Source organism: Salmo trutta, chromosome 22 (genome assembly GCF_901001165.1).
Source record: "Salmo trutta chromosome 22, fSalTru1.1, whole genome shotgun sequence".
NCBI lineage: Eukaryota > Metazoa > Chordata > Actinopteri > Salmoniformes > Salmonidae > Salmo > Salmo trutta.
In genome coordinates, this window is record NC_042978.1 from 51,196,464 (window position 1) to 51,223,967 (window position 27,504).

At 44.0% G+C, this 27,504-nt stretch overlaps 1 protein-coding gene across 1 annotated transcript in view; it reads left to right on the forward strand.

Annotated features, from left to right (window-relative positions):
- LOC115158918 (gamma-aminobutyric acid receptor subunit gamma-3-like) overlaps nucleotides 1-27,504 on the forward strand; it is a 232,298-nt gene that overhangs the window by 159,421 nt on the left and 45,373 nt on the right. Inside the window, exon 4 of the mRNA XM_029708343.1 lies at nucleotides 10,801-11,021. Within this exon, the coding sequence (XP_029564203.1) occupies nucleotides 10,801-11,021 (221 nt within the window). The remainder of the gene's footprint in view (nucleotides 1-10,800; nucleotides 11,022-27,504) is intronic.

A 27,504-nucleotide genomic window follows, 5' to 3' on the forward strand; every position in this document is an offset into this window, starting at 1 on the left:
ATGCTCTATCAACGGAGATACAAACGAGCGCTCTCTCTCTCGAGCTCTCTCTAACACTTATCGCTCTCCGTCTGTGTCGCAACTCTCTTTCTCTCTCTGTCGTACCTCGGTCTTCCCCAGCTCTTTAAGTATTTAACATTTCTGTTGCGTCTTTCACTTCGAATTGATCAGATTGCCCATATCTTCACTGAGCTGAGCCTTACTAGAATATACAATCTTTGATTTTATACCGGCAACTATCTCAGCAGCAGTCCTGCCATCGCACTCCCTCTAGATATCAACCTCTCCCAGTAACATGATCAGTACCCAGTCAATACCCTGCATCCTAAACATTACCCATTCAAAACCCTGCATCCTAAACATTACCCAGTCAAAACCCTGCATTCTAAACATTACCCAGTCAAAAGCCTGCATTCTAAACATTACCCAGTCAAAACCCTGCATCCTAAACATTACCCAGTCAAAACCCTGCATTCTAAACATTACCCAGTCAAAACCCTGCATTCTAAACATTACCCAGTCAAAACCCTGCATTCTAAACATTACCCAGTCAAAACCCTGCATTCTAAACATTACCCAGTCAAAACACTGCATTCTAAACATTACCCAGTCAAAACCCTGCATTCTAAACATTACCCAGTCAAAACCCTGCATTCTAAACATTACCCAGTCAAAACCCTGCATTCTAAACATTACCCAGTCAAAACCCTGCATTCTAAACATTACCCAGTCAAAACCCTGCATTCTAAACATTACCCAGTCAAAACCCTGCATCCTAAACATTACCCAGTCAAAACCCTGCATTCTAAACATTACCCAGTCAAAACCCTGCATTCTAAACATTACCCAGTCAAAACCCTGCATTCTAAACATTACCCCGTCAAAACCCTGCATTCTAAACATTACCCAGTCAAAACCCTGCATCCTAAACATTACCCAGTCAAAACCCTGCATTCTAAACATTACCCAGTCAAAACCCTGCATTCTAAACATTACCCAGTCAAAACCCTGCATTCTAAACATTACCCCGTCAAAACCCTGCATTCTAAACATTACCCAGTCAAAACCCTGCATCCTAAACATTACCCAGTCAAAACCCTGCATTCTAAACATTACCCAGTCAAAACCCTGCATCCTAAACATTACCCAGTCAAAACCCTGCATCCTAAACATTACCCAGTCAAAACCCTGCATTCTAAACATTACCCAGTCAAAACCCTGCATTCTAAACATTACCCAGTCAAAACCCTGCATCCTAAACATTACCCAGTCAATACCCTGCATTCTAAACATTACCCAGTCAAAACCCTGCATTCTAAACATTACCCAGTCAAAACCCTGCATTCTAAATATTACCCAGTCAAAACCCTGCATTCTAAACATTGCCCAGTCAAAACCCTGCATCCTAAACATTACCCAGTCAAAACCCTGCATTCTAAACATTACCCAGTCAAAACCCTGCATTCTAAACATTACCCAGTCAAAACCCTGCATTCAAAACATTACCCAGTCAAAACACTGCATTCTAAACATTACCCAGTCAACACCCTGCATCCTAAACATTACCCAGTCAATACCCTGCATTCTAAACATTACCCAGTCAAAACCCTGCATTCTAAACATTACCCAGTCAACACCCTGCATTCTAAACATTACCCAGTCAAAACCCTGCATTCTAAACATTACCCAGTCAAAACCCTGCATCCTAAACATTACCCAGTCAAAACCCTGCATTCTAAACATTACCCAGTCAAAACCCTGCATTCTCAACATTACCCAGTCAATACCCTGCATTCTAAACATTACCCTGTCAAAACCCTGCATTCTAAACATTACCCAGTCAAACACTGCATTCTAAACATTACCCAGTCAAAACCCTGCATTCTAAACATTACCCAGTCAAAACCCTGCATTCTAAACATTACCCAGTCAATACCCTGCATTCTAAACATTACCCAGTCAATACCCTGCATTCTAAACATTACCCAGTCAAAACCCTGCATTCTAAACATTACCCAGTCAATACCCTGCATTCTAAACATTACCCAGTCAATACCCTGCATGCTAAACATTACCCAGTCAAAACCCTGCATTCTAAACATTACCCAGTAAAAACCCTGCATTCTAAACATTACCCAGTAAAAACCCTGCATTCTAAACATTACCCAGTCAAAACCCTGCATTCTAAACATTACCCAGTCAAAACCTTGCATTCTAAACATTACCCAGTCAAAACCCTGCATTCTAAACATTACCCAGTCAAAACCCTGCATTCTAAACATTACCCAGTCAAAACCCTGCATTCTAAACATTACCCAGTCAAAACCCTGCATTCTAAACATTACCCAGTCAAAACCATGCATTCTAAACATTACCCAGTCAAAACCCTGCATTCTAAACATTACCCAGTCAAAACCCTGCATTCTAAACATTACCCAGTCAAAACCCTGCATTCTAAACATTACCCTGTCAAAACCCTGCATTCTAAACATTACCCAGTCAAAACCCTACATTCTAAACATTACCCAGTCAAAACCCTGCATTCTAAACATTACCCAGTCAAAACCATGCATTCTAAACATTACCCCATCAAGACCCTGCATTCTAAACATTACCCAGTCAAAACCCTGCATTCTAAACATTACCCAGTCAAAACCCTGCATTCTAAACATTACCCAGTCAAAACCCTGCATTCTAAACATTCCCCAGTCAACACCCTGCATTCTAAACATTACCCAGTCAAAACCCTGCATTCTAAACATTACCCAGTCAAAACCCTGCATTCTAAACATTACCCAGTCAAAACCCTGCATTCTAAACATTACCCCGTGAAAACCATGCATTATAATTGTTACTACCAGCCTCTGCATTGATTGGCTTGCGGCACTCTCATTGAAAGTTACATGTGGCCCATATCGAATGCATAATGATGAAACATTACAAACATTGATCCTGTTAATAACCAGATAGTAACTTTATTGGTAAACCCACAGTGATATTTACATAGTGAAAGTCATGCTATCATTAAGCAAATATTGTTTGCTATTCTTACGCTGCAGTTTACTTACAGAGCGGCGAGACAAAGCGTCTCACTTCCTGGTTGTCCTAACAAGAGTGCGAGTTTCTTCTTCTTCTCTGGTGAGGTTTAACGGCGGTTGGAATCCAATAGGATGCATTACTGACCCCAACTGAACTATAGTAAAGATCCATTACACCATGTCATACAAAATGGAAAAGGTGAAATTTAATGTATAACATTTAATTATACATCTATTTTTAATTACCCTACCAACTAACCCTACACTCATTAAGACCCACCACCTATTTGGCGGGTAATCTGGCTAGGCTAGCTATACATTTAGCTGGCTATCTACCTTGAATGGCAATAACAGAAACACTAAACCGCTAAAACATATGGACTCCCGTAGTAATCTACGCAGTGGTGAGAAAAGGATGGAGTCGAATTTATCAAAGAAAGAAATTGCCAATAGCTAATCTGGCTAATCTCATGACGGAGATGAAGGATCCAAGGTACAAAAGTTAAACTGAGTATTGAAGGAATGAATAGCAAAAAAAGGATAATCATTTAGTTTCAGAGAAAGCCATTCAGGATAATCATACAGTTTCAGAGAAAGCCATTCAGGATAATAATTTTGTTTCAGAGAAAGCCATTCAGGATAATCATACAGTTTTGGAGAAAGCCATTCAGGATAATCATACAGTTCCAGAGAAAGCCATTCAGGATAATAATTTTGTTTCAGAGAAAGCCATTCAGGATAATCATACAGTTTTGGAGAAAGCCATTCAGGATAATCATTTAGTTTCAGAGAAAGCCATTCAGGATAATCATTTAGTTTCAGAGAAAGCCATTCAGGATAATGATTTAGTTTCAGAGAAAGCCATTCAGGATAATCATTTAGTTTCAGAGAAAGCCATTCAGGATAATCATTTAGTTTCAGAGAAAGCCATTCAGGATAATCATACAGTTTTGGAGAAAGCAATTCAGGATAATCATACAGTTTTAGAGAAAGCCATTCAGGATAATCATTTAGTTTCAGAGAAAGCCATTCAGGATAATCATTTAGTTTCAGAGAAAGCCATTCAGGATAATCATACAGTTTCAGAGAAAGCGATTCAGGATACTCATTTAGTTTCAGAGAAAGCCATTCAGGATAATCATTTAGTTTCAGAGAAAGCCATTCAGGATAATCATACAGTTTCGGAGAAAGCCATTCAGGATAATCATACAGTTTCAGAGAAAGCGATTCAGGATACTCATTTAGTTTCAGAGAAAGCCATTCAGGATAATCATTTAGTTTCAGAGAAAGCCATTCAGGATAATCATTTAGTTTCAGAGAAAGCCATTCAGGATAATCATACAGTTTTGGAGAAAGCCATTCAGGATAATCATACAGTTTCAGAGAAAGCCATTCAGGATAATAATTTTGTTTCAGAGAAAGCCATTCAGGATAATCATACAGTTTTGGAGAAAGCCATTCAGGATAATCATTTAGTTTCAGAGAAAGCCATTCAGGATAATCATTTAGTTTCAGAGAAAGCCATTCAGGATAATCATTTAGTTTCAGAGAAAGCCATTCAGGATAATCATACAGTTTCAGAGAAAGCGATTCAGGATACTCATTTAGTTTCAGAGAAAGCCATTCAGGATAATCATTTAGTTTCAGAGAAAGCCATTCAGGATAATCATTTAGTTTCAGAGAAAGCCATTCAGGATAATCATACAGTTTTGGAGAAAGCCATTCAGGATAATCATACAGTTTCAGAGAAAGCCATTCAGGATAATAATTTTGTTTCAGAGAAAGCCATTCAGGATAATCATACAGTTTTGGAGAAAGCCATTCAGGATAATCATTTAGTTTCAGAGAAAGCCATAAAGGATAATCATTTAGTTTCAGAGAAAGCCATTCAGGATAATGATTTAGTTTCAGAGAAAGCCATTCAGGATAATCATTTAGTTTCAGAGAAAGCCATTCAGGATAATCATTTACTTTCAGAGAAAGCCATTCAGGATAATCATTTAGTTTCAGAGAAAGCCATTCAGGATAATCATACAGTTTTGGAGAAAGCCATTCAGGATAATCATTTAGTTTCAGAGAAAGCCATTCAGGATAATCATTTAGTTTCAGAGAAAGCCATTCAGGATAATCATTTAGTTTCAGAGAAAGCCATTCAGGATAATCATTTAGTTTCGGAGAAAGCCATTCAGGATAATCATACAGTTTCAGAGAAAGCCATTCAGGATAATCATACCGTTTCAGAGAAACCATTCAGGATAATCATTTAGTTTCAGAGAAAGCCATTCAGGATAATCATGCAGTTTCGGAGAAAGCCATTCAGGATAATCATACCGTTTTGGAGAAAGCCATTCAGGATAATCATTTAGTTTCAGAGAAAGCCATTCAGGATAATCATACAGTTTCAGAGAAAGCCATTCAGGATAATCATTTAGTTTCAGAGAAAGCCATTCAGGATAATCATTTAGTTTCAGAGAAAGCCATTCAGGATAATTCCATTTTGGAATTGGTGGCCAGAACATCTCTAAAACTAAGGACATTGTATTTGGAACAAATCATTCCCTATGTCCTAGACCTCAGCTGAATCTGTTAATGAATGGTATAACTGTTGAGGAGACTAAATGACTTGGCGTTACCTTAGATTGTAAACTGTCATGGTCAAAACATATAGATTCAATGGTTGTAAAGATGAGGAGAGGTCTGTCCGTAATAAAGAGATGCTTTGCTTTTTTGACACCACACTCCAACAACCAAGTCCTGCAGGCTCTAGTTTTGTCTTATCTTGATTATCGTCCAGTCATATGGTCAAGTGCTGAAAGGGAAAGACTTAGTTAAGCTGCAGCTGGGCCAGAACAGAGCGGCACATCTTGCTCTTAATTGTAATCAGGGGCTGATATAAATACTATGCAAGCCAGTCTCTCTTCGCTAAGAGTTGAGGAGAGACTGACTTATTTTTTATTAAAAAAACATTCATTGTTTGCATAGTCAAATTACACACAGTTCTGACACACACACTTATGCCACCAGGGGTCTTTTCACAGTCCCCAGGTCCAGAACAAATTCAAGAAAGCGTACAGTATTATATAGAGACCTTATTGCATGGAACTCCCTTCCATTTGATATTGCTCAAGTGAACAACAAACCTGGTTTCAAAAAAACAGATAAAGCAACACCTCACGGCACAACGCCTCTCCCCTATTTGACCTAGATAGTTTGTGTGCATGTATTGATATGTAGGCTAGGTGTGGCTTTTGTAAAATATATATACACTGCTCAAAAAAATAAAGGGAACACTTAAACAACACAATGAAACTCCAAGTCAATCACACTTCTGTGAAATCAAACTGTTCACTTAGGAAGCAACACTGATTGACAATAAATTTCACATGCTGTTGTGCAAATGGAATAGACAACAGGTGGAAATTATAGGCAATTAGCAAGACACCCCCAATAAAGGAGTGATTCTGCAGGTGGGGACCACAGACCACTTCTCAGTTCCTATGCTTCCTGGCTGATGTTTTGGTCACTATTGAATGCTGGCGGTGCTTTCACTCTAGTGGTAGCATGAGACGGAGTCTACAACCCACACAAGTGGCTCAGGTAGTGCAGCTCATCCAGGATGGCACATCAATGCGAGCTGTGGCAAGAAGGTTTGCTGTGTCTGTCAGCGTAGTGTCCAGAGCATGGAGGCGCTACCAGGAGACAGGCCAGTACATCAGGAGACGTGGAGGAGGCCGTAGGAGGGCAACAACCCAGCAGCAGGACCGCTACCTCCGCCTTTGTGCAAGGAGGAGCAGGACAAGCACTGCCAGAGCCCTGCAAAATGACCTCCAGCAGGCCACAAATGTGCATGTGTCTGCTCAAACGGTCAGAAACAGACTCCATGAGGGTGGTATGAGGGCCCGACGTCCACAAGTGGGGGTTGTGCTTACAGCCCAACACTGTGCAGGACATTTGGCATTTGCCAGAGAACACCAACATTGGCAAATTCGCCACTGGCGCCCTGTGCTCTTCACAGATGAAAGCAGGTTCACACTGAGCATGTGACAGACGTGACAGAGTCTGGAGACGCCGTGGAGAACGTTCTGCTGCCTGCAACATCCTCCAGCATGACCGGTTTGGCAGTGGGTCAGTCATGGTGTAGGGTGGCATTTCTTTGGGGGGCCGCACAGCCCTCCATGTGCTCGCCAGAGGTAGCCTGACTGCCATTAGGTACCGAGATGAGATCCTCAGACCCCTTGTGAGACCATATGCTGGTGCGGTTGGCCCTGGGTTCCTCCTAATGCAAGACAATGCTAGACCTCATGTGGCTGGAGTGTGTCAGCAGTTCCTGCAAGAGGAAGGCATTGATGCTATGGACTGGCCCGCCCGTTCCCCAGACCTGAATCCAATTGAGCACATCTGGGACATCATGTCTCGCTCCATCCACCAACGCCACGTTGCACCACAGACTGTCCAGGAGTTGGCGGATGCTTTAGTCCAGGTCTGGGAGGAGATCCCTCAGGAGACCATCCGCCACCTCATCAGGAGCATGCCCAGGCGTTGTAGGGAGGTCATACAGGCACGTGGAGGCCATACACACTACTGAGCCTCATTTTGACTTGTTTAAAGGACATTACATCAAAGTTGGATCAGCCTGTAGTGTGGTTTTCCACTTTAATTTTGAGTGTGACTCCAAATCCAGACATCCATGGGTTGATAAATTGGATTTCCATTGATTATTTTTGTGTGATTTTGTTGTCAGCACATTCAACTATGTAAAGAAAAAAGTATTTAATAAGATTATTTATTTCATTGAGATCTAGGATGTGTTGTTTAAGTGTTCCCTTTATTTTTTTGAGCAGTGTATATATATATGTAGGTCTGTCCTTGAGCTGTTCTTGTCTATTGTATTATGTCACGTTTCATGTTTTGTGTGGAACCCAGGAAGAGTAGCTTTTGCAACAGCTAATAGGGATCCTATTAAAATACCAAATACCTCTTCTCCTGTGCTCTCCTTTCATCGGAGCACTCAGCCACGTAATCTGTGTTACAGCTACTAAAAGCTGATCTGATTGTCTGCATACCTGTTCGGGTTGTCTGCATGCCTGTAAGCTGAGTCGCCTGGGTATTTTCACCATATATAGTGGTAAACAAGGATTATACGATTGTATTCCACAGGGTAGGAATGCTGGACCAGAAGGTAATTTAAATCTTATGCTGTCATTGGTGGAAATCACTGTAACTCTTGTATTCTGAGGAAGTGTGGTTTACTTTTCAAGTAATCTCTGATCACGTTTCATCAGGCTGTGTTTCCCCTGTTAATGCTGCCTCAAGCTGTCCTCAGTGTCTTACTGTTAGACTGGCCAAAGGAGGTCCTGGCAGTCAGTAGAAGGTTTAAGAAGGTTTTTAGGAGGTCCTGGCAGTCAGTAGAAGGTTTAAAGGTTTTTAGGAGGTCCTGGCAGTCAGTAAAAGGTTTAAGGGGGGGGGGTTTATGAGATCCTGGCAGTCAGTAGAAGGTTTAAAGAGGTCCTGGCAGTCTATAGAAGGTTTTCATTCTTTTCTATGACCTCCCCTCCCCAGCCAGCCAGCCTCCTTCTCCCCTCCCCAGTCAGCCTCCTTCTCCCCTTCCCAGTCAGCCTCCTTCTCCCCTCCCCTCCCCAGCCAGCCTCCTTCTCCCCTCCCCTCCCCAGCCAGCCTCCTTCTACCCTCCCCTCCCCAGCCAGCCTCCTTCTCCCCTCCCCTCCCCAGTCAGCCTCCTTCTCCCCTCCCCAGCCAGCCTCCTTCTACCCTCCCCTCCTCTCCCCAGCCAGCCTCCTTCTCCCCTTCCCAGTCAGCCTCCCCTCCCCAGTCAGCCTCCTTCTCCCCTCCCCAGCCAGCCTCCTTCTCCCCTCCCCAGCCAGCCTCCTTCTACCCTCCCCTCCCCAGCCAGCCAGCCTCCTTCTCCCCTCCTCTCCCCTCCCCAGCCAGCCTCCTTCTACCCTCTCCTCCCCAGCCAGCCTCCTTCTCCCCTCCCCAGCCAGCCTCCTTCCCCCCTTCTCCCCTCCCCAGTCAGCCTCCTTCTCCCCTCCCCAGCCAGCCTCCTTCTCCCCTCCCCAGCCAGCCTCCTTCTCCCCTTCTCCCCTCCCCAGTCAGCCTCCTTCTCCCCTCCCCAGCCAGCCTCCTTTACCCCTCCCCTCCCCAGCCAGCCTCCTTCTCCCCTCCCCAGCCAGCCTCCTTCTCCCCTTCTCCCCTCCCCAGTCAGCCTCCTTCTCCCCTCCCCAGTCAGCCTCCTTCTCCCCTCCCCAGCCAGCCTCCTTCTCCCCTCCCCTCCCCAGCCAGACTCCTTCTCCCCTCCCCTCCCCAGCCAGCCTCCTTCTCCCCTCCCCAGCCAGCCTCCTTCTCCCTCCCCCAGTCAGCCTCCTTCTCCCCCCCAGCCAGCCTCCTTCTCCCCTCCCCAGCCAGCCTCCTTCTCCCTCCCCCAGTCAGCCTCCTTCTCCCCCCCAGCCAGCCTCCTTCTCCCCTCCCCAGCCAGCCTCCTTCTCCCTCCCCCAGTCAGCCTTCTTCTCCCCCCCAGCCAGCCTCCTTCTCCCCTCCCCTCCCCTCCCCAGTCAGCCTCCTTCTCACTCCCCCAGCCAGCCTCCTTCTCCCCTCCCCAGCCAGCCTCCTTCTCCCCTCCCCAGCCAGCCTCCTTCTCCACTCACCAGTCAGCCTCCTTCTCCCCTCCCCTCCCCTCCCCTTCCCAGTCAGCCTCCTTCTCCCCTCCCCTCCCCTCCCCAGTCAGCCTCCTTCTCTCCCCAGTCAGCCTCCTTCTCCCCTCCCCAGCCAGCCTCCTTCTCCCCTCCCCTCCCCTCCCTTCCCAGTCAGCCTCCTTCTCCCCTCCCCTCCCCTCCCCAGTCAGCCTCCTTCTCTCCCCAGTCAGCCTCCTTCTCCCCTCCCCAGCCAGCCTCCTTCTCCCCTCCCCTCCCCTCCCCTTCCCAGTCAGCCTCCTTCTCCCCTCCCCTCCCCTTCCCAGTCAGCCTCCTTCTCCCCTCCCCTCCCCTCCCCAGTCAGCCTCCTTCCCTCCCCAGTCAGCCTCCTTCTCCCCTCCCCTCCCCTCCCCTTCCCAGTCAGCCTCCTTCTCCCCTCCCCTCCCCTTCCCAGTCAGCCTCCTTCTCCCCTCCCCTCCCCTCCCCAGTCAGCCTCCTTCTCTCCCCAGTCAGCCTCCTTCTCCCCTCCCCAGCCAGCCTCCTTCTCCCCTCCCCTCCCCTCCCCAGTCAGCCTCCTTCTCTCCCCAGTCAGCCTCCTTCTACCCTCATTTAATAAAGTCATAGAAAAGCCAAGACAGAAGAGAGACTTTTGTCTTCTAGAACTCTTCATAACTGCTGTGTTCTTTTCCAGCCTGCTAGACAGGAAATCAATAAACATGTCAATTGGTGAAACAGTTCCCTTTGATAAACTCCTCGGTCTTGTTGAGCTCGCTGGGGTTTCTTTTTATTCTCATAAAGATGTATGATATCATAGACATCATATCTAAACTCTGGTTTGTCGTTTGATATCTGATCTGATATATGTATCATCATAGACATCCTATCTAAACTCTGGTTTGGCGTTCATATATGATCTTTGTTTAGAATTAATAGTTTTGTTTGATAATAAATAACTTTTTAAATTGGCCTATACCGGTTGTTGATGTCCTCTCATTTTTGCCACAGGCTATGATCCGGCCTGTGACAACATCTTATCTAAACTCTGGTTTGTCGTTCATAGCTGGTCGGAATGATTTCCTTTGTTTTGTTTTTGTTTTTGTTGTTGTTGTTGTTTTAAGGAATACCAGATCGACATCATCTTTGCCCAGACGTGGACAGACAGCAGGTTGAGCTACAACAGCACCATGAATATACTGACCCTGAATAGCAACATGGTTGGACTCATCTGGCTCCCCGACACCATCTTCAGGAATTCCAAGAACGCTGACTCCCATTGGATTACAACGCCCAATCAGCTGCTCAGGATTTGGAACGACGGGAAGATTCTCTACACGCTAAGGTAAACAAAAGAGAAAATGTTTTGTTTTTGTTGTTTTGTTTTGTTTGCTTGTTGTTGTTTTGTTTTGTTTTTTTGCCTCATTTTCATTTTGTTTTGGTCTGCTTTGGTTTTTATGAAGCGTCTCAGAGTAGGATTGCTGATTTAGTATCAGGGCTCCACTCTTATTCGAATCAAATGTATTTATATAGCCCTTCGTACATCAGCTGATATCTAAAAGTGCTGTACAGAAACCCAGCCTAAAACCCCAAACAGGAAGCAATGCAGGTGAAAGAAGCACGGTGGCCAGCATGGTCAAATAATAATAATTATAGTAGTTGTCGAGGGTGCAACAAGCACGTCCGGTGAACAGGTCAGGGTTCCATAGCCGCAGGCAGAACAGTATGTAGTTAAGAGGCGTAAACATTGATATACTATGATCTATGAGGCCATTTTGGGAAAATTGCCACTTTATCTCTGTTCTGCTTTGATAAGGTCAGAAAATAAATAACAGTTAGTGTTTGGCTCCTACTTACTTCTAACGGTTCCTAAAATCAGCACAGATCTTTTAGTTACTCAGCTCCGTGGTCTTTGGAATTCTCTCCAGGACCAACTGGAAGTTTCCAGGATCTGGTTTCCATGGAGGAGTTTCAAAGTTTGGTTGACTCACATGTTACTGAGGAATGTGATTGTCATTAGGACTTGATGTGGTTGTACATATTGACTACACAATCTAGCTACTTCCCTCTCCTTACTGGCCTGATATTGAATACACTATCTAGCTACTTCCCTCTCCTTACTGGCCTGATATTGACTACACTATCTAGCTACTTCCCTCAGTGTAGTCAATATCAGGCCAGTAAACAATCTAGCTACTTCCCTCTGTTTACTGGCCTGATATTGACTACACTATCTAGCTACTTCCCTCTGTTTACTGGCCTGATATTGACTACACTATCTAGCTACGTCCCTCTCCTTACTGTGGATAGCCAGAGCAAAGGATTTACTAATTAAATATTATTATTATTATTCATTATTATCAGGATGACTGACTGACTGAACTAGCTAGCTGGGAAGGTCTCATCAGGATGACTGACTGAACTAGCTAGCTGGGAAGAGCTCATCAGGACGACTGACTGAACTAGCTAGCTGGGAAGGTCTCATCAGGATGACTGACTGAACTAGCTAGCTGGGAAGGACTCATCAGGATGACTGACTGAACTAGCTAGCTGGGAAGGTCTCATCAGGATGACTGGCTGAACTAGCTAGCTGGGAAGGTCTCATCAGGACGACTGACTGAACTAGCTAGCTGGGAAGGTCTCATCAGGATGACTGACTGAACTAGCTAGCTGGGAAGAGCTCATCAGGATGACTGACTGACTGAACTAGCTAGCTGGGAAGGGCTCATCAGGATGACTGACTGAACTAGCTAGCTGGGAAGAGTTCATCAGGATGACTGACTGAACTAGCTAGCTGGGAAGGTCTCATCGGGATGACTGACTGAACTAGCTAGCTGGGAAGGACTCATCAGGATGACTGGCTGAACTAGCTAGCTGGGAAGGTCTCATCAGGATGACTGGCTGAACTAGCCTGCTGGGAAGGGCTCATCAGGATGACTGACTGAACTAGCTAGCTGGGAAGGACTCATCAGGATGACTGACTGACTGAACTAGCTAGCTGGGAAGGTCTCATCAGGATGACTGACTGAACTAGCTAGCTGGGAAGGTCTCATCAGGATGACTGACTGAACTAGCTAGCTGGGAAGGTCTCATCAGGATGACTGACTGAACTAGCTAGCTAGGAAGGGCTCATCAGGATGACTGACTGAACTAGCTAGCTGGGAAGGACTCATCAGGATGACTGACTGACTGAACTAGCTAGCTGGGAAGGTCTCATCAGGATGACTGACTGAACTAGCTAGCTGGGAAGGTCTCATCAGGATGACTGACTGAACTAGCTAGCCGGGAAGGTCTCATCAGGATGACTGACTGAACTAGCTAGCTGGGAAGGTCTCATCAGGATGACTGACTGAACGAACTAGCTAGCTGGGAAGGTCTCATCAGGATGACTGACTGAACTAGCTAGCTGGGAAGGACTCATCAGGATGACTGACTGAACTAGCTAGCTGGGAAGGTCTCATCAGGACGACTGACTGAACTAGCTAGCTGGGAAGGTCTCATCAGGACGACTGACTGAACTAGCTAGCTGGGAAGAGCTCATCAGGATGACTGACTGACTGAACTAGCTAGCTGGGAAGGGCTCATCAGGACGACTGACTGAACTAGCTAGCTGGGAAGAGCTCATCAGGATGACTGACTGAACTAGCTATCTGGGAAGGACTCATCAGGATGACTGACTGAACTAGCTAGCTGGGAAGGTCTCATCAGGACGACTGGCTGAACCCAATCCATTCCTCTCCACATTCTACCCTCAGTTACATGACATACGTCATCAATTTGGGCCCCAGGTGTGTCTGTATAGCCCATATAGGTCCCTCTCCTCACAAAGAACACATTTTCCTGAAGGACCCATAAAGGCCGCCATGATGGATTTTCCACCATTTAGAATTAAAACGCTACTCCTCTGGCAGGAAATGACCGATCTGCACGAAACTTGATGTCTTCGGACCAAGTTCTCCCAACACAACATTTTCCAAACTAATACCTAAAACAACATGGACCAATAAGCCTTCCAGTGGGCGTGGTCTGGCACATAAATGAATATAAATCAGTCACGGATATTCGCGTTTTAACAAAACGCTGAAGACTCAACATATGCAAGCACATTCATATTGACGACACAGTGGCTCTATAATGGGCTCATGTTTATACCTTCTGTTTCACTGAGAGTGATGGAATTTGGCACTCATGGAAATGAGTCTAGCTAATCTGTAAAGTATGGTTCAGTTTGGCTGCATGGTGGTGTTGCTGGACAGTACAAAAACAATGCAAGCTCATTGGCCCATAATGTTTCATCTACAGTCACGGTTCTGGAAAATAAGATGTTTAAAGTAGTCAACATCATTAAAAAGGGTCCAAAATACATCAAAAGCATATTATATTGCATGATCAGTTTGATTTTGAGGTCTGATATTTGGTAAGCATGGTAAAGAGTACAGAAGTAACTTGTCCTAGGGCAATGTGTCCAATTTGTCCTGATTGTGGCACAGTGGGCCCACAGCTGAAACCCGTCATTGCTGCTAGCAGCTATACTTGTCTGACTTTATTTTTTCCCTTTGAGTGTTTGTTTAGGTGATGATATTTGTCAAGTTGGTTGCGTGGTTATGAACACTATGGCTGTGTCTCAAATGGCAGCCTATTCCTTATATAGGGCACTACTGCCATTTGGGAAGCATCCTAGCAGTGAAATGCCACAGCTGTCACATCATTAACCAGAAGCCAGTGTCACACAGGGAAGTGTCACACAGGGAAGTACCAAGGGGCCTTAGTAAACCCCAACCACTGGAACCAATGGAAGGTTCTAGAAGGTCTAGCTTCCACAATTTTTGATGGATTTCTCTGTTCTCTGGCTTGGTAAAAAGCCATTACAGAATATCAACAAATGGAAGGTTCTAGAAGGCCTGGCTTCCACAACGTTTGATGGATTTCTCTGTTCTCTGGCTTGGTAAAAAGCCATTACAGAATATCAACAAATGGAAGGTTCTAGAAGGTCTAGATTCCACAACGTTTGATGGATTTCTCTGTTCTCTGGCTTGGTAAAAAGCCATTACAGAATATCAACAAATGGAAGGTTCTAGAAGGTCTAGATTCCACAACGTTTGATGGATTTCTCTGTTCTCTGGCTTGGTCAAAAGCCATTACAGAATATCAACAAATTCACCATCATGTTTTTTCTAATACCATCAGAGACCCCGTATTCTCCATCCCCTGGGCAGGGTTATAAAAGGCCTACACTTCGCCCTGTCTGAATCAACCAGCTGTGAATTTAAGGCTGGGGATGTGTTCCAAATAGAACCCCTAGTACCTATATAGTTCCCTATGGACTCTATGGTCAAAAGTAGTGCAAGGGAATAGGGTGCCATTTGGGATGCAGTCTTGGTGCCACTCTGTTTTCCCAGTCTGGTTTGTACTCAGTCTCAGTGACAGACCCATTAAAGAGCAATATAACACAATCCCAACAGGCCAAGTCAGGTAGCCTCAGTGCATAATGGCTTTAAACAAACAGATTACTACATAGCACAGTCACAGAGACCCTTTCAGGAACCTATTGTCAACTGGTTCTTGAGGTCAGAAAAATGCACTCAATCAACTTAAAGGTAGAGTTAGCGATTCACAAAGTAAACAGCGGCATCAGTCCGACTTGCACAGATATGCTGTGTGAGTGAGTCATCTTGACTGGGGCCTCATCCATTATCTCACGTCAGAGGGTATTACTGCTCTGCGAATAGCCAACGTTCTGTTTATAATGTTACTAGTCTGCTTAGTAGTCAGAGCGATGCTGCCAGCGAGGGGTTATGTGCTGAACATATGATCAGAGCAGATATTCCTGCCAGCGAGGGGTTATGTGCTGAACGTATGATCAGAGCGATGCTGCCAGCGAGGGGTTATGTGCTGAACATATGATCAGAGCAGATATTCCTGCCAGCGAGGGGTTATGTGCTGAACATATGATCAGAGCAGATATTCCTGCCAGCGAGGGGTTATGTGCTGAACATATGATCAGAGCAGATATTCCTGCCAGCGAGGGGTTATGTGCTGAACGTATGATCAGAGCGATGCTGCCAGCGAGGGGTTATGTGCTGAACATATGATCAGAGCAGATATTCCTGCCAGCGAGGGGTTATGTGCTGAACGTATGATCAGAGCGATGCTGCCAGCGAGGGGTTATGTGCTGAACGTATGATCAGAGCAGATATTCCTGCCAGCGAGGGGTTATGTGCTGAACGTATGTTCAGGGCAGATATTCCTGCCAGCGAGGGGTTATGTGCTGAACGTATGATCAGAGCAGATATTCCTGCCAGCGAGGGGTTATGTGCTGAACGTATGTTCAGGGCAGATATTCCTGCCAGCGAGGGGTTATGTGCTGAACGTATGATCAGAGCAGATATTCCTGCCAGCGAGGGGTTATGTGCTGAACGTATGATCAGGACAGATATTCCTGCCAGTGAGGGGTTATGTGCTGAACGTATGATCAGAGCAGATATTCCTGCCAGCGAGGGGTTATGTGCTGAACGTATGATCAGGGCAGATATTCCTGCCAGCGAGGGGTTATGTGCTGAACGTATGATCAGGGCAGATATTCCTGCCAGCGAGGGGTTATGTGCTGAACGTATGATCAGAGCATATATTCCTGCCAGCGAGGGGTTATGTGCTGAACGTATGATCAGGGCAGATATTCCTGCCAGCGAGGGGTTATGTGCTGAACGTATGATCAGGGCAGATATTCCTGCCAGCGAGGGGTTATGTGCTGAACGTATGATCAGGGCAAATATTCCTGCCAGCGAGGGGTTATGTGCTGAACGTATGATCAGGGCAAATATTCCTGCCAGCGAGGGGTTATGTGCTGAACGTATGATCAGGGCAGATATTCCTGCCAGCGAGGGGTTATGTGCTGAACGTATGATCAGGGCAGATATTCCTGCCAGCGAGGGGTTATGTGCTGAACGTATGATCAGAGCAGATATTCCTGCCAGCGAGGGGTTATGTGCTGAACGTATGATCAGAGCAGATATTCCTGCCAGCGAGGGGTTATGTGCTGAACGTATGATAAGGGCAGATATTCTTGGAAAAAAAGTGACATTTGAAAATAGAGATGCAGCTCTTGAATATTGAGAGTTATTTGACTAAATGTTTTTACCTGCATGTGACTGAAGGAGGATTTGATCATTTGGGACTCCTATCCCTGCAGCTGTCAATTCCAACCTGCGCTCATCTCTTCATGTATAATATGATAATACTTTCACTCATCAGACTATTGTCAATGTAATCTTGTCTATAGGCTAACTTTTATTATGTGTGAAATTAGTTTCGGTATTGTTTAGGTGTAGTTTCGATGGGCAGGTTGACTGGCATCGTTTGTTTCCCCTTGCTCATCAATAACATGTTCTGCGTTATTCTAAAGGCCTTTTGCAACACTTAGTACGTTTTTATTTCCCTTTTACAATAAATGTGAGTAGTCATAGCGTTATAGTAAATAAAACAAGTCCTGTAACAGCTTCTTTTTTCAAAGTAAAACAGAAAATAACATTTTATATTATCAACCCGCAAAGCGTGTGGTTAAATGATTTGCTATAAACATGCGCCCCAAAAAACTGATAAATACGCATAATACAAACTCATCATTACGTTATTGTCTTTCTCAAATGAAATCGACCTCCTCATCAGTCAGTTAGGCCTTATTACTATATTCAATTGTGAAGTAAGGTGCACAATTATCGCCCATTCATCCATTTGTCATTCCTTCAGTGAGGAGATTGAGACGTATTTTGCGCCTGGCTAATTGTCTTGGTTAAATTGGTTAATAACAACGGTAAAATGGCTCTAAATACTTTTCTGTGTTTTTCAAAATTCTTGGCAAAATGAGCATTTCGGGAAAAAGTAAGGGAAGGAGCAGGACATGGTTTTATTTTTATTTATTTTTTGCCAAATTGTTTTAATTTCCAAATCAAATGTTGGCCTATGGCAGTTCTAGTGTTAAACTAGTTGTAGACAACCACAATTAAGAGGAATTGACTTATCACAAATCAGTTCGTAGATAAACATGTTTCCTGAATCATGTTTCCTGCAACAGCTGCTTCATGAAAACTCATAATAATGTTAACATTAGCACTACAATCTACAGTAACTTGCTAGCTAGCTTTTGTTGGAAGATTTAACATTGTGTACAGTACTAAGTAGGTAGCTTGTTAGTAAGCAGCATATTTTCAGCCAAAGATGATTTCAGTGACTGGCTCAGTTTTGGACAAAATGTTTGCTAGTTTTCATACCCATAGTCCAAACTTCAGAAATACTGCTCATTTGAAGCACAATAATCCAGACGTAAAATGGTGTCTTAAGACTTCCTCACCAAAAAAAATAAAATACTTATGTATTGTTTTATCTTAGATTAATTTAGATAGTTTTGAGGCAGAAATGGGGTTCATCAGACAATGTCACCTAAGTAATATTTTTCAAATTTTACAGCAGTCAATTGTAACCAGTCTACTTTTGATCAATCCCATTACCCTTTGCAAGATACGAGACGGATGAACACACTATCTGATGTAAGACAATGGGCCTCATCTGCAATATCTACGGTTAATTTAATCCTCCTGCCCATGGCAACATCATAGTGTTGAGATTCAGTTTAATAAAACTCTTAGGCTGCTTTTCACACAGGTAGACGAATTGTGACCGACCATCTCAAATTGGTCTCATGTAGCAACGTTTGAATTTTTTTTTTTTTTTTTTTTTTTTTACATTGAATAAAGGTAGAGACTCAGAGATAGACATTTGTATATCATACACTACAGTTGAGGAACAATGAGAAAGTAATTCTTATTTGAAAGTTGATAAACTTGTAACCTCACTTTTGAGAAAATGGCCCTTGAATATTTTTGGGAGCTACTGGAGAGCTCATCTTTGTCTCCACTCATTCAGCATCGTTCACACCCTCTTAAGCCTTAGCCCCACCCATCTCTTTTAAGGATTCACATGTGAGGCCATGGACTAAAACAACCAAAGATTTGAAGACTAAAAGCTGGTTTATACTACAGGTGTATTCGTGAATTCAATCTGGAGTGCCAGAGTGCACGCTGGGTGTTCGTGAACTCAGAGCGTTGTCAGATTGTCCATTCGTAAATTCAGAATGTTGAGACACTGGATGCTCTGGCCGAGGAGTAGTGTTGATCAGAGCTTTCTGACCTAACAACCGTAGTCAAGCTCCTAAACTAACTGGCTACCAGTTGGCTAGCTTGCTAGCTACTTCCAGACACATGAGAGAACAGCTCACTCTGGCCATGTTACTCGCCCTAGCAGAGCTGGTTAAGCTGTTTTCATGTTATCGAGAGTGTTGGTGACTATCTGTGCTGCTGGCAACAATTGAATTACGTTTTTTTTGTCGACGTTTACTGACATCAGCCATATTCAACATGTTGAAAATGTGTAAATTTGTTAGTTATTCTGCGCTCTGGCACACTCAGACGAGAGTGCTCTGAGTAGATAGCCAAAGCGAATTTGTGTAAAAGCAGTGTTGCTCATGCGTGGGACATTTTTGGGTGTTTTTATTAGTTATTGTCACATGTGCTCTCTCTCTGGCCTCTAGGTCACCAGACTGCTCATTAGGGCGCACACCTGTCACCAGCGTGGGGCGCATAATGACACTCACCTGGACTCCATCACCTCCTTGATTACCTGCCCTATATATATCCGTTTGGTTTCTTCCCCCAGTCGTCATTGTTGCTGTATCTGTTCCTGTCATGTCGGTATCGCTGTTTGTGTTTCTTGTTTTGTTCATTTATTTATTAAAATGTATTCACTCCATGAACTTGCCTTCCCGACTCTCAGCGTACATCGTTACAGTTACGGACACACTTTCGTTAAGACTTTGATTAATTGAATAATATGTTTCTAATCAATTGAAACTTATTGACTGCAATCAATTAAATAGCGGGTTAACTGGTTTGATTGATGCAAATGTAACATGCAAATGTAAAAACCTTGAAATAATATTTACATTTTATTTTATATATTGTTTTATTTTTAAGAAGAGTTCAGAATCAACAAGTTCAAGAAAAATAATAAATAATTGATGTATTTTAAGCACAAGTCCCTCTGGCAATATTCATCTACACAGGATTTCCTCATTGACAGAGCTGCGTACTCTAATATCGGAGCAGACTTGTCCAATTACGTTAGAAATGGTGTGTGTGAGGGTTCTACATAAATTCTTATACTTTACAGCAGGGATCATCAACTAGTTTCAGCCGCGGTCTGATTTTGTCTTGAGTGGATGGTCAACGGGCCAGATCATAATTACAAATAATTTAGAAGATTATTTATTATTATTTATTTATTATTTATTTAGATGCAAATTGACCTCAAGAATCCCAAACAGATATAATATTTGACTAAAACATAATAATTTTCAAACCTTGTTTATTTTGATATACTGTACAAATACATACACTCATCGGACAGTTTTTTAGGTACACCACCCCTTTCACGAAAATGGATCGCTCCTACAGACAGTGAGTCACGTGTCTTGCTATATAAAGCAGGCAGACAGGCATCAAGGCATTCAGTTACTGCTCTATTGAACGTTAGAATGGACAAAACGAGTGACCTAAGAGACTTTGAGAGTGGTATGATCGTCGGTGCCAGGCTCGCTGGTTCCAGTATCTCAGAAACGGCCTCCTGGGCTTTTCACGCACGACAGTGTCTAGAGTTTACTGAGGAATGGTGTGACAAACAAAATCCCTCCAGTCAGCGGCAGTCCTGTGGGCGAAAACAGCTCGTTGATGAGAGAGGTCGAAGGAGATTGGCAAGAATCGTGCAAGCTAACAGGCTGGGCCCACATACAGACAAATAACGACGCAGTACGACAGTGGTGTGCAGAACGACATCTTGGAACGCACAACTCGTCAATCATTGTCACGGATTGGCTATTCCAGCAAACGACCACATCTTACCTGGTGTCAACGCTGGTGGCAGTAATGTATCGCCGTCCAATCTGCAGCAATTGCGTGATGCCATCTCGACAGAATGGACCAACATCCCTGTGGAACGTTTCCGACTTGTAGAATCCATGCCCCGAAGAATTCAGGCTGTTCTGGAGGCATAGTGGGGTCGGACCCGGTACTAGATGTGGTGTACCTAATAAACTGGCCATTGAGTGTATCTATATTATGCTTGTTAATACTTTGGAACAGATTTCCAAACTTAAAATCACTTGAAACTGATTTGCTGATGTTGTTAAAAAAATGTGATGTCCAACAATTTGTTCCTCAGAAAACTTGGGGGGGCCAAATAAAATGACGCTTGGGCCACCAGGAGGGGAACCCTGCTTTACAGTATAGTGCACATACAGCTTCTGAGCATGTGGTGTGAGATGTCTCAAATGACACCACCCTATTCCCTATATGTGTGGCCAATAGGGTTCTGGTCAAAAGTACAGTGACTTGCGAAAGTATTCACCCTCCTTGGCATTTTTCCTATTTTGTTGCCTTACAACCTGGAAATCAAATAGATTTTTTGGGGGGGTTTGTATCATTTGATTTACACAACATGCCTACCACTTTGAAGATGCAAAATATTTTTATTGTGAAACAAACAAGAAATAAGACAACAAAAAAAACTGAAAACTTGAGCGTGCATAATTATTCACCCCCCCCCAAACTCAATACTTTGTAGAGCCAGCTTTTGCAGCAATTAAAGCTGCAAATCTCTTGGTATATCTCTTTAAGCTTGGCACATCTAGCCACTGGGATTTTTGCCCATTCTTCAAGGCAAAACTGCTCCAGCTCTTTCAAGTTGGATGGGTTCCGCTGGTGTACAGCAATATTTAAGTCATAGCACAGATTCTCAATTGGATTGAGTTCTGGGCTTTGACTAAGCCATTCCAAGACATTTAAATGTTTCCATTTACATTACATTTTAGTCATTTAGCAGGCACTCTTATCCAGAGTGACTTACAGTAGTGAATGCATACATTTCATTTTTTTTCTTCGTACTGGTCCCCCGTGGGAATCGAACCCACAACCCTGGCGTTGCAAACACCATGCTCTACCAACTAAACCACTTGAGTGTTGCTTTAGCAGTATGCTTAGGGTCATTGTCCTGCTGGAAGGTGAACCTCTGTTCCAGTCTCAAATTTCTGGAAGACTGAAACAGGTTTCCCTCAAGAATTTCCCTGTGTTTAGCGCCATCAATTCTGACCAGTTTCCCAGTCCATGCCAATGAAAAACATCCCCATAGCATGATGCTACCACCACCATGCTTCAATGTGGGTATGTTGTTCTCGGGGTGATGAGAGGTGTTGGGTTTGCGCCTGACATAGTGTTTTCTTTGATGGCCAAAAAGCAACATTTTAGTCTCATCTGACCAGAGTACCTTCTTTCCATATGTTTTGGGAATCTCCCACATGCCTTTTGGCGAACACCAAACGTGTTTGCTTATTGTTTTCTTTAAGCAATGGCTTTTTTTCTGGACACTCTTCCATAAAGCCCAGCTCTCTGGAGTGTACGGCTTAAATTGGTCCTATGGATAGCAACTCCAATCTCCACTGTGGAGCTTTGCAGCTCCTTCAGGGTTATCTTTGGTCTCTTTGTTTCCTCTCTGATTAATGCCCTCCTTGCCTTGTCCGTGAGTTTTGGTGGGCGGCCCTCTCTTGGCAGATTTGTTGTGGTGCCATATTCTTTCATTTTTTAATAATGGATTTAATGGAGCTCCGTGGGATGTTCAAAGTTTCAGATATTTTTATAAATATATAACCCAACCCTGATCTGTACTTCTCCACAACTTTGACCCTGACCTGTTTGAGGAGCTCCTTGGTCTTCATGGTGCCGCTTGCTTGGTGGTGCCACTTGCTTGGTGGTGTTGCAGACTCTGGGGCCTTTCAGAACAGGTGTATATATACTGAGATCATGTGACACTTAAGATTGCACACAGCTGGACTTTTTTTTAACAAATTATGTGACTTTTGAAGGTAATTGGTTGCACCAGATCTTATTTAGGGGCTTCATAGCAAAGGGGGTGAATACAGCTGCACGCACCAATTCCCTTTTTTTTTCTTTTTTTTTTAAACAAGTAATTTTTTTCATTTCACTTCCTCAATTTGGACTATTTTGTGTATGTCCTTTTCATGAAATCCAAATAAAAATCAAGTTAAATTACAGGTTGTAATGCAACGCAATAGGAAAAACACCAAGGCGAATGAATACTTTTGCAAGGCGTTCTAGTGCACTATATACACTCTTAGAAAAAAAGGAGCTATTTAGAACCAATAAGGGTCCTTCGGCTGTCCCCATAGGATAACCATTTGAAGAAACCTAGTTGGTTCCAAATATAACCCTTTTGGTTGGAGTTCAACCTGAAACCAAAAAGGGTGTAGGGTGCCATTTGGGGTGCATTCATGCTCTACTGTAACAAGCCAGGTGCTCTACCGTAACAAGCCAGGTGCTCTACCGTAACAAGCGTGGTGCTCTACCGTAACAAGCGAGGTGCTCTACCGTAACAAGCGAGGTGCTCTACAGTAACAAGCTAGGTGCTCTACTGTAACAAGCGAGGTGCTCTACTGTAACAAGCGAGGGGCTCTACTGTAACAAGCGAGGTGCTCTACTGTAACAAGCGAGGTGCTCTACCGTGACAAGCTAGCTGCTCTACTGTAACAAGCCAGGTGCTCTACTGTAACAAGCCAGGTGCTCTACTGTAACAAGCCAGCTGCTCTACTGTAACAAGCCAGGTACTCTACCGTGACAAGCTAGCTGCTCTACCGTAACAAGCCAGGTGCTCTACTGTAACAAGCCAGCTGCTCTACCGTAACAAGCGTGGTGCTCTACTGTAACAAGCCAGCTGCTCTACTGTAACAAGCGTGGTGCTCTACTGTAACAAGTGAGGTGCTCTACTGTAACAAGCGTGGTGCTCTACTGTAACAAGCGTGGTGCTCTACCATAACAAGCGAGGTGCTCTACTTTAAGAAGCGAGGTGCTCTACTGTAACAAGCCAGGTGCTCTACTGTAACAAGCGAGGTGCTCTACTGTAACAAGCGTGGTGCTCTACTGTAACAAGCCAGGTGCTCTACTTTAAGAAGCGTGGTGCTCTACTGTAACAAGCGTGGTGCTCTACCGTGACAAGCGAGGTGCTCTACTTTAAGAAGCGTGGTGCTCTACTGTAACAAGCGAGGTGCTCTACCGTAACAAGCGAGGTGCTCTACTGTAACAAGCCAGGTGCTCTACTGTAACAAGCGGGGTGCTCTACTGTAACAAGCGAGGTGCTCTACCGTAACAAGCGAGGTGCTCTACTGTAACAAGCAAGGTGCTCTACTGTAACAAGCAAGGTGCTCTACTGTAACAAGCGAGGTGCTCTACTGTAACAAGCGTGGTGCTCTACTGTAACAAGCGTGGTGCTCTACTGTAACAAGCGAGGTGCTCTACTGTAACAAGCGAGGTGCTCTACTGTAACAAGCTAGATTGTCACGGCTGTCAAAAGGAGAGGACCAAGGTGCAGCATGTGTGTCGTTCCACATTTTATTTAATGTGTGAAACTATGCAATACATCAATAAACTGAATAAACAAAACAACAAACCGTGACGCAGAGGAGAAACAAACACTACTCAAAAATAATCACCCACAAAACCCAGGTGGAAACACCCCTAATTAAGTATGATCTCCAATTAGAGACAACGAGGACCAGCTGCCTCTAATTGGAGATCATCCCAAACAAACCAACATAGAAATACAAAAACTAGAACCTAAGAAAATAGAAATAGAAAACATCGAAAAACACAAAACACCCCCTGTCACGCCCTGACCTACTCTACCATAGAAAATAACATCTTACTATGGTCAGGACGTGACATAGATGCTCTACTCATAACTTTTTGGACAATGAAAGGCCACTCTAAAATGTGAAGTTTTTTTCACAAAACACAATGCCACAGACATCCTTAAGTTTTGAGGGAACATGTAATTGGCATGCTGAATGTCCACCAGAGTTGTTGCCAGATAATTTTATGTTTCTCAACCATAAGACGTTTTAGAGAATTTGGTAATTAGGCCCAACCGGCCTCAGAACCACAGATCACGTGTAATCACGCCAGCCCAGGACCTCCACATCCGGCTCCTTCACCTGAGGTATCGTCTGAGACCAGCCACCTGGGACAGCTTATAAAACTGTGGGTTTTGCACAACCGAAGAATTTCTGCACAAACTTGTCAGAATCCGTCTCAGGGAAAGCTGATCTGCATCCTAGTTGTCCTCACCAGGGTCTTGACCTGACTGCAGTTCGGCATCATAACCGATTTCAGTGGGCCAAATGCTCACCTTCGATGGCCACTGGCATGCTGGAGAAGTGTGCTCTTCACTGATGAATCCCGGTTTCAACTCTACCGGGCAGATGGCCATGACCGCGTGTATGGTGTCATGTGTGTGAGCGGTTTGCCGATGTCAACATTGTGAACAGAGTGCCCGATGGTGGCTGGCGGGGTTATTGTATGAGGCAGGCATAAGCTACAAACAATGAATACAATTGCATTTTTATCGATGGCAATTTGAATGCACAGAGATACCTTGACGGAGATCCTGAGGCCCATTGTCGTGCCATTCAGCCTCCTCCATCACCTCATGTTTCAGCATGATAATGCACGGCCCCCATGTCAACAAGGATCTGTACACAATTCCTGGAAGCTGAAAATATCCCAGTTCTTCCATGGCGCACATACTCACAAGACATGTCATCCATTGAGCATGTTTGGGATGCTCTGGATCGACATGTACGACAGCGTGTTCCAGTTCCTGCCAATATCCAGCAACTTCTCACAGCCATTGAAGAGGAGTGGGACAACATTCCACAATCAACAGCCTGATCAACTCTATGTGAAGGAGATGTGTCGCGCTGCATGAGGCTAAATGGTGGTCACACCAGATACTGACTGGTTTTCTGATTCACGCCCCCTACCTTTTTTTTAAGGTGTCTGTGACCAACAGATGCATATCTGTATTCCCAGTCATGTGTAATCTATAGATTAGGGCCTAATTAATTTATTTTAATGGACTGATTTCCTTATATGAACTGTAACTCAGTAAAATCTTTGAAATTGTTGCATTTTATATTTTTGTTCAGTGTATACACTCAAGTCGTATTCACCAGTCACAGAGACAGTGTAGTTTTTGGCCTGATGAATCAACTATTAATAGTGGAAATGCATCATAATCCAATTACTGAGCTTTAGTTTGTCAGTCCTCACTATAAAGTTGACCCGAGCTTAACAAGTGACATCGATAAGGGATCATAGCTTTCACCTGGATTCACCTGGTCAGTCTATGTCATGGAAAAAGAGAGAGGAGTTCTTAAATTTTTTTGTACACTCAGAGTAGATCATCAATTGGACTCCATGAGAGAGAATCCATGAATATAGATCATCAATAGGATTCCTATTGTTCACGATTTGACTCACCCACACAGATCTGCCTCACTGCAACGCCATTATTTCCCGTTGTACTAGGGAAAACGCTTCACAAGAGTGACCGAGACAGCGTGGTAGACTTTCTGACTGCATCCCAAATGGTTACTCTATTCCGTATAACTGCACTGCACTACCTACGAGGCTTATGGGTAATACGGTGCCAAACAGACAATGTTCAGCTGTTACATCTCCCCTTGTCCAATGAGCTGCTCCCCTCTTTCCTTTCCCATGACACCCCTCGCTAAATAGGCCACTGCAGAATGCCTTGGCATCACCTTGCTCAAGGGCAGAACCTTAAAAAGGGGGAAATCTACAATAGTGGCGGTAGTGACTGCTGTGCGGGCTGGTAAAAAACAAATGAAAGATTCTAGCTGTATCATAACTAGATTCATCCCAAAATACTGTCACCAGCAGAAAGAGCTGTGGTTATTTTTATTTTTTTGGGGGGGGGGGGAGAGAGATCTATTCAACTGTCAAGTCGGAGGGGATTTCAACAAAGACGTATTTGTCAAGCATTTCATCTAATCTTGCTCGGAGACATGTCTGTCTGAGACGTGCCTGTCTGAGTTTATATTTAATATGTGAAAGTCATGGACATATATGCTGGATGATTTGTTGCAGTGTTTGGGGACATTTACTGCTGTGTTTGGGCTTGGGGATGATTTGTTGAGGTGTTTAGGCTTGGGGATGATTTGTTGCAGTGTTTGGGCTTGGGGATGATTTGTTGCAGTGTTTAGGCTTGGGGATAATTTGTTGCAGTGTTTAAGCTTAGGGATGATTTGTTGCAGTGTCTAGGCTTGGGGATGATTTGTTGCAGTGTTTGGGCTTGGGGATGATTTGTTGCAGTGTTTAGGCTTGGGGATAATTTGTTGCAGTGTTTAAGCTTGGGGATAATTTGTTGCAGTGTTTAAGCTTAGGGATGATTTGTTGCAGTGTTTAGGCTTGGGGATGATTTGTTGCAATGTTTAGGCTTGGGGATGATTTGTTGCAGTGTCTAGGCTTGGGGATGATTTTTTGCAGTGTTTAGGCTTGGGGATGATTTGTTGCAGTGTTTTGGCTTGGGGATGATTTGTTGCAGTGTTTAGGCTTGGGGATGATTTGTTGCAGTGTTTAGGCTTGGGGATGATTTGTTGCAGTGTTTAGGCTTGGGGATGATTTGTTGCAGTGTTTAGGCTTGGGGATGATTTGTTGCAGTGTTTAGGCTTGGGGATGATTTGTTGCAGTGTTTGGGCTTGGGGATGATTTGTTGCAGTGTTTGGGCTTGGGGATGATTTGTTACAGTGTTTAGGCTTGGGGATGATTTGTTGCAGTGTTTAGGCTTGGGGATGATTTGTTGCAGTGTTTAGGCTTGGGGATGATTTGTGGCAGTGTTTAGGCTTGGGGATG